We start from the raw sequence: 15,370 nt of genomic DNA on the forward strand, positions 1-15,370 counted from the left end.
TTTTCCTACTCTCTGGGATAGTGGAGGAAAAAAAAAATCAAGTGGCAAAAATATATACCCTGGCCTGAGCAACATGCACGTGATTAAGGGATAGTTGAAAGAAAGCTATTTTCTGGAGTTCTAACACCACACTCAAAAGGGACAGTATGTAGGGTAAGAGTCAGTCATTTTAGGTGGGCATCTCCAGATTCAGTGGACCACCCCAGGAAATCCCACCAGAGAGAGGGCTGGCCCTACTTTTAGGGCTATGGCCAAAGACCTTGGTCATTATGTCACATAGGGCTCCCTTTCTGAGAATCCATGGCAGCAACTTCTAGTCCTGGGAACATGAATAGCTGTGTCTCTTGGCTTTTATTTCATGAGCCCAACAGTAAGTTTGCAGTTGACTATGTTTATCTCTCCTCAGACTATTCAGAAGCTCAGAGTAAAAACTATGGTCCACTTTTACTAACATCCAAGCTACTCTACTTCACATTCTGTAGTCTAGCCTAACCAGCAGCTTCACCTTCATTTTTGCTGTCTATACTTCCTTTTCACTTGGTTCTCTTCACATATTCTTTAATGTTTTCCTGTGAGTCTTCTGTAAGCAACCTCAGATCGATTTAAGGAGAGTATACAAATACAGAAACACAAAAAACTATTTTTTTCTGACATTTTCTGCAGTTTATATTTTGCTGAGAAATCAAGAGCTGCTATAAATAACAATGATTCATGTTACCCTAAAGAAGGAAAGAAAATGGGGAAAAATGGTTAAAATACAAACCAAGATTTGCAGTGCTTCACTGTTGTCTTTGGAACATGCGATTATCACAGCTGTGTTTCCATTTTCTCCTTCCAAATTAATATCTGTACTGCTGTGTTCAGTCAAGACCTACACAAAAGAGGGGAATAACAGTCAGTTAGCTTTCAAGTTTCCAAAAAGAATTTGTCTTCCATTAGATTATAAGCTCCTGGATGCTAGGGACCATGTCCTTATTCATCTTTTCTCATCCCTCTCCCACAGAATCTGGCACAAACATCGTACTTAGTAGTTACTACATACCTTTCTCAAAAAAGATGAAATAATGGTGATTTGGGGGCACCTGGGTGGCTCAGTTGGTGAAGCGATTGACTATTGATTTTGGCTCAGGTCACGATCTCAGGGTCATGAGATCAAGCCCTGTGTCAGGCTCCATGGTGGGCATGGAGCCTACTTAAGATCCTCTCTCTCCCTTTCCCTCTACCCCTCCCTACCCTCCATGTGCCCATGCATGTGCTCTTGAAAGAAAGAAAGAGCGATTTCTAGATCACATCAATTAAGGCAATATGGAGTTGTGAAACTAGAAGAAATGTGGATACTAATAAACAGCTCACTTAACACTTCTCACTCGTATTAAATGAACTATGTTAACTAACAGCTTCTGTGGAGCCATTCAGAATATGAGTGTAGAGGAAGAAGGGAGGAGAAGAAGGGCGAGACAGAGAGAAGGGAGAGAGGGAGGAGGGAGTGGGAAGGGAAGGGCTGCTTTCTCCCCTCCAGCCATTTGTCTTGTACCTCTATTCTAAGTATTCTGGGAAATGTCAATTAAAAACTTTATTTTTCTTCAGCAGAGAAAAGAGAGTTCATGTAACACTGGTATGGCTTAACTCAATGAATTCAAACTTAGTCCGGAATAGAAACTTTTTCTATGATTTAATAACTTAGCATTCCTGACAAAATGGTTAAGCAATGATGGAATTTAACTGAAGACCTGTCCCCTCTGTAGAGATCACAATTGAGTCTCTCATGTCAAGCAATGACACAAGCAGCTAAGGTACTGCAGTTAGGAGGTATCGCTGGGACCAGCACCTGACACCCCAGAACTAATAAGGAGCAAAACCAGAGGAGGTCTGCAGAGATCCAAGACAGATTCAATCCCTTTAGAAATGGGAGGATTTGGGCAGCAAACGGTCAGACTCTTCAGACTGCTGCAGAAGGCTCTGCCCGATTGATCTGAAGCAGTGAGTGCCGAAAGCTGACCCGGACCGGACTTATCTCAACTGTGCGCCCACAGACAGACTTCGAGTTTGATTTGTTAACTTCCTGCACCCTTCTGTTACCTTGTTTGTTGTGTGATTTGTCTTCTGTCCTGCTCCGGGGGCTGTGTAAGAAGCCAAGTTTAATCACATGGTGAAACGTCACTGAGTTTGGAATCCTGAACCTGCTTTAGAATTGTGATTAACTTTGCTTTATGACTGAATAAAGCTGACATTGTGGAAAGATACAACTTGTGCGTGTGAGCCTTCGTAGCATGCCCAGGACACCCCCTCACCTGGTGGCTTCCAACTGATTATAGGCCAAGAATCTATAGATCTTTAACCAGTCTTTATTTTATATTAAATCTAACAATAATTATCTCATATAAATGTCTCCCCCAAGAGAGAATCTTTGAATTGGCCTACTAGAGGCCTTTTCTCTTGTAACAAGACTATGATAAAACTATAATATGTACTTACAATTTCTTAAGAAAAATTAAACAAGTTGTTTCCTAAAAACCTTGACTTAAAAAAAAAAATGCATAGAGCCCCTTATTATTAATAGAATATGCCTTGATATGTCAGCAAATGAATTAGGCTTACTAATTAGCTCTGCTCAAACAAACTTGAGATTTTAGTATGTAAGAACACGTAGATTATTGATGGATGAAAGAAAACGAGAACACAAGTTCATTCTGAACGTCAGGCACTTTCACATTCTGTTCTCAACAAACTCTAGATTCCCATGTAAAGTAACTTACCGAGTCTGTAAGAGATTTTTCTCTCTTTGCCCTCTTAGAATCAGAGATCATAGATTTACTGTACTTATTAGGGTGTTACTGCTTGCTACCGTAAGCACAATTTTTCATAAAGCTGTGTAAAATTTTATGTGGCAGAGATCCCAGAGAGAGCAACTAAACTGTGCCTACTCCAGATTCACTCATGACCAGGCAAGTCTGGAAGTTTGCAGGTGTGGCCTCCAGTGGTCCCTTTGGTAAAAATCCAGGAAGCCTCACGGGAGGGTCAAACCACTGGATACCTATGGGGTAAGCCCTAAGGACTAAGGCTTACAGGCTATAGAGAAACAAGGCCACCCACTAACCCTAGGCCAAGTGTCCCAGGAAACACTACTGGTATCTGTAACAAGAACTTGAGGGAACATGCAACAGTTTCTTACTTTACAAGCATACAGGCAGCGGTAGAAGGTCTGGGGGAAGGCTGGCCAAGTAGACAATGGAGAAGCATTCTACATTCAGCAAAGGCTGGTGGGGTACAGGCCGGACCCATGGGCGTAACTGGGAGAGGCAGCCCTAGAGGGGCTTGCAAGTGCACAGAGAAACACCCCAAAATTCCTCCTCCTTCCATTCACTTCATCTCCGATGAAGTGGAGGGGTTTAGAAATATTTTTAGATGAAGTTATGGCTGGTAAGGTCAAGCAAAGGAGAGGCAACTAATTTCAAATCTCTTATAACCCTGCCCTTTTTTTTTTTCCCCTTGTTCTGGTGTTACCAGGAAATTCTTTGTTATACCCCCCATCTACTTTATAAATCAGCTATGGGCTTATTTCTAAACTTTCTTTTCTATTTCTATGTGGTATCTTTCTGTACTTGTTAATCTTAACATTCCTGATTCCTAATTAAAGATAGCCTTTCAACCATTACCTGCCTTTGAATTCCCAAATCACACTTTCAGAGTCAAGGTTAATTAAGTCGATGGGCATTTGCTTCTGAAAAGAGCCTTCAGAGGAAGCACAAGAGTTCCTTGAGGAAATAAGAGGCCTCTTTGGTTGGAAAGGGGTCCCCAGGGTCACTAGTGGTCCAATGCAAACGGTACAGAATAAGCATCTGGGTCACAAACAATGCAGACATTTAAAAAACAAATAGCCTGCTGCCAAAGGCCTTTTCAGTCCTGAACCATCTTCTTAGGGGCGGACACTTAAGCTCATCCCTTCTCCTTCAGGCAAAATGCCCATTACTCATTCATTTATTCAGGAGCCATAGTGGTGAGGAATGGAGGTATTTAGATTAGTTGCACACAGTCCCTCCTTCAAAGATAACCAGCCAGAGCCGGAGAAAACCACATAAACTTTTTTTTTTTTTTAATAAATCTTTTTAAATATTTTTTTCATTTTTATGTTCAGTTAGCCACTGTATCATACATCATCAGTTTTTGATGTAGTGTTAAATGATTCATTAGTTGTGTATAACACCCAGTACTCATCACAACACGTGCCCTCCTTAATACCCATCACCCAGCTATCCCATCCCCCCAGCCCCCTCCCCTTCCGTAACCCTCAGTTTGTTTCCTGGAGCACATGAATTTTGGTTACAATACCATGTGCTAGGTATTAATGACAGAGCTATACTCTATCTATACAAGTTACAGTGGGAAAGCAGAAAGCAGGCCCCTCTAACACCCTCTATGCCTGGCTTCAAGGAACCAAGGACCCAGGGAGCTGAGAGGAAGGTGTCTGGGCTAAAGGAGCATGGAGCTCAAGAACACCCCTGGGATTTTTTTGGGTGATTTACAGACAAAGTAGGTTTGGGTATGGTGTGATGGGCCAGCTAATTTTGTCCCTCCAAAATCCATGCTGAAATCTTAATCCCCAATGTGATGGTACTGGGAGGTGGGGCCTTCTGAAGGTGATGAAGAATATAAAAGAAACCCCAAAATCTCTCTCGCCCTTCTGCTTTATAAGGACACAGTGCAATGACAGATATGTGAAACAGGAAGCAGGCTCCCACCAGACACCAAATTGGCAAGTGCCTTGATTTTGGACTTCCCAGCCTCCAGAACCATGAAAAATAAATGTTCTTGCTTTAGGCCCACAATCTATGGTATTTTGTTAGAGCAACTCGAACTAATTAAGATATGTGGCTTAGCATAATATCCAAGTCATTATTTGCAATGTAATTACCTCAGGAAAACTTATTGTAAGTTCCAAATTGCCTCTCTCAGAAATGAATATGTGGAACCTGATCCATTTGTAAGTTTCAGTGCTCTTTAAGTAACCATGTGTGTCTTCCCATATGTCTGAGAGACTCTGCAATGCAGTTTAAAAGCCTTGGCCTAAAACTCACCCTTTTGGCATTCACCAGCATTTCCTTTATTTGACAACACTCTGAAGCCTTGAAAAAATTAAGAAATTCCCCCAAAAGTATCATTATGTCTTCTGCCAAGACATGCCATCCACTAAGGCATGTTGTCTAACAAAAATAGTTAAGTCACAATTATGTTTTCTGTCTTCACTGAGGCGTTCATTCATCACTATCTTCCTTTTTATCATGTTATCAGTCAGGTAAAAAAAAGTAAAGCATTAACTCACAAACATAAAGATGAGAACAAAATTCCTAATTTTTGCTTTCAACCAGTTATACGACATTAGGCAAATTATTTCATTCTCTCTGTGCCTCAGTTCCGTCAGCTATGAAATAGTGGTAATAGTCTTAGTACATAGTTCTGTTTCTTTTAATGAGGATTAAGAAATTGAAACATATAAAACTTTTCTTAAAATGCTGATATATAAGATTTTTTTTTTAAAGATTTTATTTATTCATTTATTTGAGAGAGTGAGAGAGAGAGAGAGAGCACATGAGAAGGGGGAAGGTCAGAGGGAGAAGCAGACTCCCCGCCGAGCAGGGAGCCTGATGCAGGACTCGATCCCAGGACTCCAGGATCATGACCTGAGCCAAAGGCAGTCGCTTAACCAACTGAGCCACCCAGGCGCCCTATAAGAAATCTTCTATCTCTAGTCTTAAAGATAAGACTATCATCATCAATCATCATTGGTTGGTCAAAAGCAAAACCAATGTTATAATCACTATATTTCGTCCATCCTGGTAGGCTAGGTTGGCCACTCTGGCTCAGTGGCTCAGGCAGAGACCACTGGACCTGAGTCCTGGCCCATGCTATGATGGGGAGCAGGGAGCAGCCTTACCTTCATCACCTCGTTGTGCAAGCTCTGCACAGCTATGTGAAGGGGTGCCATCATGTTGCTGTTTCGGAGGTTTGGGTTAGCTCCTTTACTAAGAAGAAACTTAACACTTTCAACCTGGTTTTTTTCTGCGGCCCAGTGCAGAGGGGTATTTCCATAATCATCCATCACATTCAGCACTAGAAAAATACACCGAAATAAGAGTTAGATTTTGCTTGCACTATATTCAACACCTATTGCATGCCTGTTCACTTCAAAGCTCAGTGCCAAGTGCTGCGGACATAGGCTTCACCTTCTTTATAAAAACATTAAAATATAGCTTCAGTTCTCAGGAAATGTCTAATGGACACCTACAGGGGATATGCTGAAGTACGGCACGGACTTTGTCAAATGAGTTAGATGTCTGTCTATAGCATCCACAAGAAACAGACTCTCCTGTTGCTCTATGTTTTTATCTGCACTATGACTTTGAGGATAGTTATAAAATACTGAGCTTATGTAAAAGCCGTAACTATATGCCAGAAACACTAAGTTCCATACGACCATTATTGCACTCAACCCTTCAACAGCCCACAAGGAACCATGACCAGTTTTTTCAGAAAAATAAAGAAAAATGAGGCCTAGAGGTTCAAAGCTTTGCCAGTGTTACACAAGCAGTATGGAGTTCTGAAAACTGCCTTACTCTTTGAACCTCAGCGTTATTATATTCAAATCTGGTAGGAAGGGGTGGGGGAGAGGGAGGGGAAAGCTTAAAATACATAAATACTTCACAACGCTTCGGGTGGGGGGGGGGAGAATATCAAATCATGTCTTCAAAGATCTTAGTATAGTGGCCCATAGCAATGGTTCAAAAAAATGTTAATGAGAAAAAAGACACACCACTAATAAACCATTAAGACTGGAATTAGAGCTGGTGCCCCTACTGCTACACAGTTTCCACTTCTTTCTATAAAGCACCATATTGTACTATTTACCCTGTGAGCTCAGCATAAGAATATAACCTTTTATACAGCAGTGTCTTATATCTATTCTAAAATATACATGACTGCTTTATCAGCCTTTTTAATCAGTGGCAGGATATTATTATGTCTGAGGAGGGGGAAGTATTTAGTCATGAATAGGATTTGGGGACCATGTGCAACCATGCCGCAGGCACACTGCCCATTTTCCTTTTTTTTTTTTTAAAGATTTTGTTTATTTGACAGAGAGAGACACAGTGAGAGAGGGAACACAAGCAGGGAGTGGGAGAGGGAGAAGAAGGTTTACCGCTGAGTAGGAAGCCTGATGCGAGGCTCGATCCCAAGACCCTGGGATCATGACCTGAGCTGAAGGCAGATGCTAAACGACTGAGCCACCCAGGCGCCACCTGACCATTTTCCTCCTTTTAAAATTTATCTTTCCACTCTCCTTTCATTCATCCAAGTACCTCATTCTCAGCAATACACCCCCCCCACACACACACACTCCCACTCTCTCATACTCATACACATCCTTTGACCATTCTGTCTGATCAAGTCACTCCAAGCATTTCATTCAGCACCAAACTTAAGCAGGGGCCTACAATAATAAATTCCCGTTCACTAATTAAATAACTTGAATTTGACTTTTATCTCTATCAGTTTTCAGAAATCATTTTTACAAAGGTCAGTGAGGCCCTTTAACACAAGGGTTATTGTGATCTTCCTACTTGAGCTCTTGGGTGCAGTTACCCTTATTATGCATCTATCTGATAACTCTTCCCCGGGCTTCTATACCATCAATCTCTTATCCACCGCCTTCTTCACCACTCTCTTGCCGGCTTTTCCTCTGCCATCTGATCCTTAATGTCAGTGCCTTACCCTTAAGCTACCTTTGCTGTCAATTTCACGGTCCCCTAAAGGATTTCCATGTACTTCCATAGCTTCAGATACTTTCTATGAACAATGGCCCTGTGGGGGCAGCTCTCTTCCTTCTAGAGTTCTAGTCTACTAGAACACTAGCTATTAGTCTACTAGTCTACTGGATATTTCCAAGTAGAGGTCCTCTGGACCTTTCAGACTTAGTATGACCAAACCAAATTCATTATTATTCACACCTCACTCTCACTTTTCTTCTGTTCTTTTTATATGCCTTCTTTTCTGGATAGCTACACTATTAGCCTAATCTCCTAAATTAGAAATCTCAAAGTCAGTTCAACTGCTTCCTGCTTACTCCTCACACTCAATCTCTTATCAAGCACTGTCCATTCTACATGCAAAATAGCTCTTGATTCTCTCCCTTTCTCCCTATTGCAATCTCAAAACCCTCATGGACTCTTTGCTACTAAAGTAGCTTTTCAACTGGGCTTCCACTTCCAATCCATCTCCCACAATACTGATGGAATCATCTTAAATAATAAAGGTCTTATCACAATATCTCACTGCTTAAATCTGTGGCATCGCCCTTCCTTATGTGACTACAGCTGAGTTTCTCAAACATGGCTGTGTGTGCACGAAACTGGATAGGAGCCTTGATTTTGTTCAATGATGCAATTTAAGTACAGAATGACCTCAGTGGAAATAGTAAAGAAGAATACATAAAATGTATATAAACAAAATCTCTGCATGTTGTGCAATGTCCCAAATCCCTGAACCATCCTTTGCAGTATTTCAGTGGAAACTGGCCTGAAGGGAAAAGTCACACTCCTGAGTGAGATATTCAAGCCCTTTATAATCTGGAACTAATCTGCCCTTCAAAATTACTTCATACCACTCTTCCCAATGAATCTAATGGGATGATGGACTTATAATGCACTCATTGTAACATCCTGTGACCTTCGAAAGAGGAGTCATTGATGATCATCTCCAACAGCTCCACTTGACCTTCTTCCGCAGCATGGTGCAAAGGGGATGCATTCATATCATCATATTTGCTTAATTTCTTTCGTTTCTTCATAAGGTTTTTAAATCTACATGTACTTCCTTCAAAAACCACCTGGAAGTATATAAAAAATTGTTACCTCCAACGAGCATATGTAAAACTTAATAATATAAGGTAATTTTTAAGTTGGGAGGGGCAGAGGGAGAAGGAGAGAGAGAGAATCTGGTGAGGGTGGAGCCCAATGTGGGGACTCAATACCACAACCCTGAGATCATGACTTGAACCAAAATCAAGAGTCAGACGCTTAACCAACTGAGCTGCCCAGTCACCTCAATACAAGTTAATTGTTAAAAGGTTACTATCATCCAAAACTATTTATCATGCTTATGATAAAGTAAATAGGACTAGGACACAAGGACACGGAGAGGTTACACAATTTGCCCAAAGGCACCCAGTAAATGGCAAAGTCAGAACTTGAACAGGAGATGCATGGAATATGTATTTTGGCTGACTGGTCAATGATGGAAAAACCAACATACGAGAGAAACTGAAGCGGAGGTAAAAACCATTATCATAGAATGAGTTGTGTGACAGACTAAAATATTTTAAACCATAAGAATAGCCTTTGGAAAGCCAGTTCAGTAAGTTTTTGGCACAGTTGGCTGTTGTCACTGGCCTGTGAAAGTGTAGCTCCAAACACATGCTCATTTCCACTGATGTCAGGGGAGAAGTGAGAGCTTTTTTTGAATACCTTATTTTTCTCTAATACTCTCTTTTCTTCCTCATGCTTTTTATATTCTTTATTATGACTGGACTGAGGATGATTTATCATAAATGACATTGTGTCTTTTCCTTGTAAAATTTTGTGGTGACAATATTGACATTTTGCTTTTGATTCATTCTCACAAGATATGAAAAATTCCCAAACAGAACTTTTTCTAGAAAGTCTCATGGCCTAAACAGAATAAACTTACTAAAAATTAAATAAATCTTTAAAAATAATTTTATTTGATATTAATGTTACTATTGCAAACAAAATTTTATAAAAATCTTCATGTGATGAACTTGCTTCTATTATCCTGCCTTGCATCATTTAAATTTTCATAAACATTTTAGATCAAAAGTATACTGTTTTTCTAAAAATTAAGTATTCTCTTTTAGTATCTATATTAACTGATAATCTATTCTAGTTCCCTACTTGAAAATTCTTAGTATCTGTTTTATACAAAAAATTAAGACTTTTCAAAATTGGGGGCACCTGGGTGGCTCAGTCACTTAAGCGTCTGCCTTCGGCTCAGGTCATGATCCCAGAGTCCAGGGATCAAGCCCCTCATTGGACTCCCTGCTCAGGGGGGAGTCTGCTTCTCCCTCTGCCCCTCACCCCACTCTCGTGCGCTCTCTCATTCTCGCTCTCAAATAAAATCTTTAAAAAGAAAAAAAAAAATCTTCAAAGTAATTATAATCATATTTATTAATTACACTTCAATTGACTGACAAGAGTGTTATTCAAAAGTTGCTTCTAGAATTCCTTATATTTGAAAGGGAGTATTTAGGTATTATCAACAAATATGAACAACATACCTTATTCTATTGCTAACATTTTTATATTGTTTAGATAAGACGGTATCACTGATAACACACTAGTCCAAAGACACCAGAAATGGCATTGAATTAGATATTTTGATATTTGATTGCCAAAGGCAAAGCCAAAGCTGAATTGCAGAGTTTGGGCCAAAACTGAGGCTGTAGCCAAACTCTGACATGTCCCTGAATTGCACACAAGTGTTCTATTCCAGAAGCCAGCCTCTTCTAGCACCATGCTGTGCCATGTTCATGTAGTGCTTAGCTTGAGCTATACCAGGCTGTCTACCTGAATGAAGTGTGCCCTGCTCTCTTTCCTTTCCAATCCACCTTCCTGATGCCCTCCTAAATTCACCCTCCTCCTTGAGGCTTTCACGAGAGCTACAAGATGCCATTCTCTAGCCTAGCCTTTCTGTCTCTAGCTTTAACCCCATAAACAAGCATTCTTTGGAATCACCAATTTTAAGTTTAAAGGGATTCTAAGACACAGAAAAAGTTTGAGAAACACTCTCTAATTCATTCCTCACACTGTGCTGAAATATGTGCTACACATTTGGATACTTGTTTTGCATGATACTTGTATATGTAAATAGGTTTTCCAAAAAGAGAGAGTGAAGGAAAGAGAGAAATAAGGAAAATCCAGAGCTCTTACAGAGCAACAGTTGGGCCATATGGACACACTAGAATTTCCCCAGACTACCTTTTTAAAAATCAGTGGGAAAAAGGAATGGAACATCATTCCAGGGCTATGCTAATATACAGACTAAAATTATTTCTCAGTGTTGCCCCCAGCTTTGCAAGTATGTGACCAAATAATACATCTGATTTTTTTCTGAAGGTATTTCTTATCAAATATTTCATTACATGAAACAAAAACATTTTACAAGACAGTAGCTTTTCATAGAAACCACCGTAAAATAACTACTTCCTGAAAATACAGAAACCTCCTCCAAACAAATGATCCAGGTACTTGCTTTAATTCTACCTTTGGCTGTGACTGGTCATGTTTGACACATATGAAATAAAATTAAGTGTTAAAGTACTTAATGTGTTTTAATATAGTTAATAAACATGGAGCATATTAGGATTTACTCAACAACAAAAAGGATTCATTCAATAAATACCAGGTTGAAATAAATAAAACAAAATCCCTTAGAAGTTTGAACTTTGGTTTTTGCTGTTATCACAGAATAGTACCAAAGAAATCATTTTTCTATGAGTCTTTAAATACACATGTATCACTTTTCAACTACAAAATTCTTTGTAACTACACATAATTTTAGTGAATGAAGGATAGAACAATGAGCATGCAACCATTTCCAAACTTAAACAGATTCAGTAATAAATTAAAAATGAGGTTCTTGGGCGCCTGGGTGGCTTAGTCGTTAAGCGTCTGCCTTCAGCTCAGGTCATGATCCCAGGGTCCTGGGATCGAGTCCCACATCGGGCTCCCTGCTCAGCAGGAAGCCTGCTTCTCCCTCTCCCACTCCCCCTGCTTGTGTTCCTGCTCTCACTCTCTCGCTCTCTGTCAAATAAAAATAAAAAAAAAAAAAGAGGTTCTTACAGAAATAAGCTATTTCTCAATGTCTCACTCTATCAAAGAAAGTGTCTAATTACATTTGGAAGTATTTTAGCACTTGAATTTGATGTTCTCCCAGTGATAAGAAAGGGATTACACTGCCCACCCCACAGTGCCAGAGAGAACAATTTACAGGTCTGTTCAGTGATATGCTGTCAACACAAACCCAATTACACACTCTTGAGAACAAGTACTAGGTTCAGATGCTCATAAGGTACTGCTGAATTCACAATGACAAAAGAGCCTCTAAGTACTTTATATAAGCTCATCGGATGTGTTAAACAGTCTGAATTCAGTACATGACATGTTAAGTCAGATTTTGAAGAGATTTTTTTTTTTTTTTTTTTTAAAGATTTTTATTTATTTATTTGACAGAGAGACAGCAAGAGCAGGAACACAGCAGGGGGAGTGGGAGAGGGAGAAGCAGGCTTCCTGGCAAGCAGGGAACCCAATGCGGGGCTTGATCCCAGGACCCTGAGATCATGACCTGAGCTGAAGGCAGACGCTTAATGACTGAGCCACCCAGGCGCCCCTTGAAGAGACTTCTTAAAGTTCTGAAAGTAATCCAAGGATGTCATTTAGACAAAATTATTATATATTCATTCAATATAGTTTTTTATTGTCACAGGGTTACTTCAGATTCTTTTGGATTCCAAACTATATGACTAGATACAGAACATAACAGACTAGATCACTTTTAAAGAAGCTAATTCTAAGCACTTTAAAACATATCAAATACATTTGTTCTAGGTTGCTTTAATGAAATACATATAAGCAGTAAGGAGGTAAAAAAAAAAAGAGGGAAGCTAGGTGAAAGATTGTAACAAATGAAGAGTCAAATGCTAAAGTATTAACTCTTGAAAGAAAGTCATGGAAAAAGGTAAAGGCCTCAGTCAGATGGTTCTTTTTCCACATTTCTCATCTTCTAAGGTTTCTTTCATTCTTTGATTTTGTTAGTATTCCTGACATGGTGTGTGTATGCTGGAGAAAATACTATATACCATATGTTTTTAATCAGGAAATCCTTAGAATCAGAACTCTCCACAGTATTATGGTACTGATTTGTAATTAGTCTCACCACTGACATTCCTACAGAATGATCTATAATTACTGTAGGTAATAAAATACATAAACCCTTCCAACTACAAGCTCTATTGTAGCTTCTAAAAGCCTTAAATAACAAATAGCTCTACTTGACTTAGGCCATAAAACTAAATGAAGACAATTAAAAACAAAGTTTGAGACTCTGTGTTACAGAAATCCTTCAGCAAATATCTCTTGAAAACAAAACCACATTGGTAAGTGAAGTATTTTTTTTTTTAAAGATTTATTTATTTATTTATTTGAGAGAGAGAGAATGAGAGACAGAGAGCATGAGAGGGAGGAGGGTCAGAGGGAGAAGCAGACTCCCTGCCGAGCAGGGAGCCCGATGCGGGACTCGATCCTGGGACTCCAGGATCATGACCCGAGCCGAAGGCAGTCGCTTAACCGACTGAGCCACCCAGGCGCCCCGGTAAGTGAAGTATTTCTGATGAGATTTTTGAAATGTAAAATTTTCTTACAGTCCATAATATTAATTCCAAAGACACTATCCTGGCACTTGAAGTCAACTCATGATCTCAGTTCTTTGGATTAAGCCAAAAGACCCTAGTTAATATGCTATTATTAAGGGGGAGGGAAAAAAAAAAAAGCCAGTGTTTAATCTGTATGCGCAAATAGAAGTCTGGTTTGTCAGTTTGTGTGATTTACTACACATGCCTGACTCACACTACTGGCAACAGTGTCAATTTGTGCAACCTATTTAGAGGTCAATCTGGTGATTTCTATCAAAATTAAAGCTGTACATACCTCTTGGTCCTGCTAAGACTTTGACATGCATACATATTCACTAATATACTAACAGAATCAGCTGTACTCACATTCACAAACACAATCACATGTGTGATAGCAAAATAAAAACAACCTAAGTGTCTACTCATGCTGAACTAATTAGGTAAATCATGATACATTCACACAAGGGAATACTATAAAGCTGCAAAAAAGAGTGAGGTACATCTCCAGGTGAATTTTAAAGTACTCTAAAATATAATTTTGTAAGTCACGTGTATTTGTGCAAACTCCCCCTCCCCCGCGCTCTGGAAAATACATGAGGCACTGTTAACTTGATTCCACTTCAGGAAATGGATTTGAGGGGGGGGGAGGGGGGAGGTTGGAAAGACGTGATATTTTAACGTTTAAAAAGAGACCCTTCCTCCCGCTGACCGTGTGAGAAAAGCCAGGGGCGGGTTTGCTGAGCCCTCAACAGCCTCTGTGCCCTGACCGTGCCCTCTGGGGCCACTGTGCCTCTCCGGACGCCAGGGTGTCCCAGGAACCGCTCAAACGACTCAAGCCCACCCTAGCCCTCGGCGCCTCGCGAAGACCACCTAGCCAACGTCAGAGGGCCTCCTCTTCCACAGTCCTTCCTGACGCCCCCCTCCCTGGAGGAACTCGCCAGTCCCGCCAGTCCCAGTACTCTGGGGTAAGTCTCCTCAGACTGCAGGTGCCCCCGCAGGGGTAAGGGCAGGTTGAGCAAACCCACAGGCAAACAGAAAGGACACAGCAGGCGCTGCTGGGGCGCCTCACTAACGCGGCCCCTCGCGCCCACCGCCACCCCCCCCCCCCAATTCTGAGAAGGTCCCCAGTGCCCGGCGTCCTCCCGTCCCGGGGCTGCCGGCGAGCAGCCGGCACTGCCGCCCCCGCCCGGGCTCCGGACCCGTCCCCACCGCCCATCGCCCGGGGTACCTTAAGCGAGTCCTTGGAGTCGTCCATGTCGTTCTCCACGCCCTGGTAGACTGCGCCCTGGGGCTCCTCCTGCTCCCCAAGGCTCAGCATCTTCCTCAGGCTGCGCCTCATCGACCGCACCCCGACGCCACCTGCACCAGCTGCTCCCCACGAGCGCGGGCACCTGAGGCGAGGGAGCGCGGAGAGCTGCCGGCAACTCGCTCTCCCCCAGGCCGAGAGAACTTCTGGAAGGGGTTCCGCGTCCGGGGCTGGAGGCAGCGTAGGAAGCAAGAGGGGCGCGGGGAGGAGGCAGGGACGCAGACCTCGTGGCCGCGCCGAGACCGTCCCCCGTTCGCCGCTTCGGGCCCAGAGCACGCGCGACTTGCCTGGCTCGGCTGCGCACCCCCTGAGTCAAGGTGTCAGGTCTGGGTGGATCCAAGGACTCTGGAATCTTTTATAATAAAAACAGTAAGAACCGCCCACCTGCAGGACCGGGGCGGGCGGTGGAGGGGAGGGGAGGGAAGGGAGGGGGGAATTGAGAATGAGAGAATAACTGAGTCCGTTGGGAAGATTTTTCTTTTTTAGGATTTTCCCCCCCCCCAAAAGCTTCTGAGGTTGGATTTCCCTTTTCATTTTAGACTCTTTGAGTTGGAAATAAGATTTTAATGAAAACTTCTCTTTCC

At 41.6% G+C, this 15,370-nt stretch overlaps 1 protein-coding gene across 1 annotated transcript in view; it reads right to left on the reverse strand.

The window, feature by feature from the left end:
* TRPA1 (transient receptor potential cation channel subfamily A member 1) overlaps positions 1–14,819 on the reverse strand; it is a 52,444-nt gene extending 37,625 nt beyond the window's left edge. Inside the window, exons 1-4 of the mRNA XM_021688375.1 lie at positions 14,709–14,819; positions 8,722–8,881; positions 5,933–6,108; positions 764–871 (exon numbers count right to left, since the gene is read on the reverse strand). Coding sequence (XP_021544050.1) covers positions 764–871; positions 5,933–6,108; positions 8,722–8,881; positions 14,709–14,819 — 555 coding nt within the window. The remainder of the gene's footprint in view (positions 1–763; positions 872–5,932; positions 6,109–8,721; positions 8,882–14,708) is intronic.
* Positions 14,820–15,370: the final 551 nt, after the last annotated feature.

This window comes from Neomonachus schauinslandi, chromosome 4 (genome assembly GCF_002201575.2).
Source record: "Neomonachus schauinslandi chromosome 4, ASM220157v2, whole genome shotgun sequence".
Taxonomy (NCBI): Eukaryota; Metazoa; Chordata; class Mammalia; order Carnivora; family Phocidae; genus Neomonachus; species Neomonachus schauinslandi.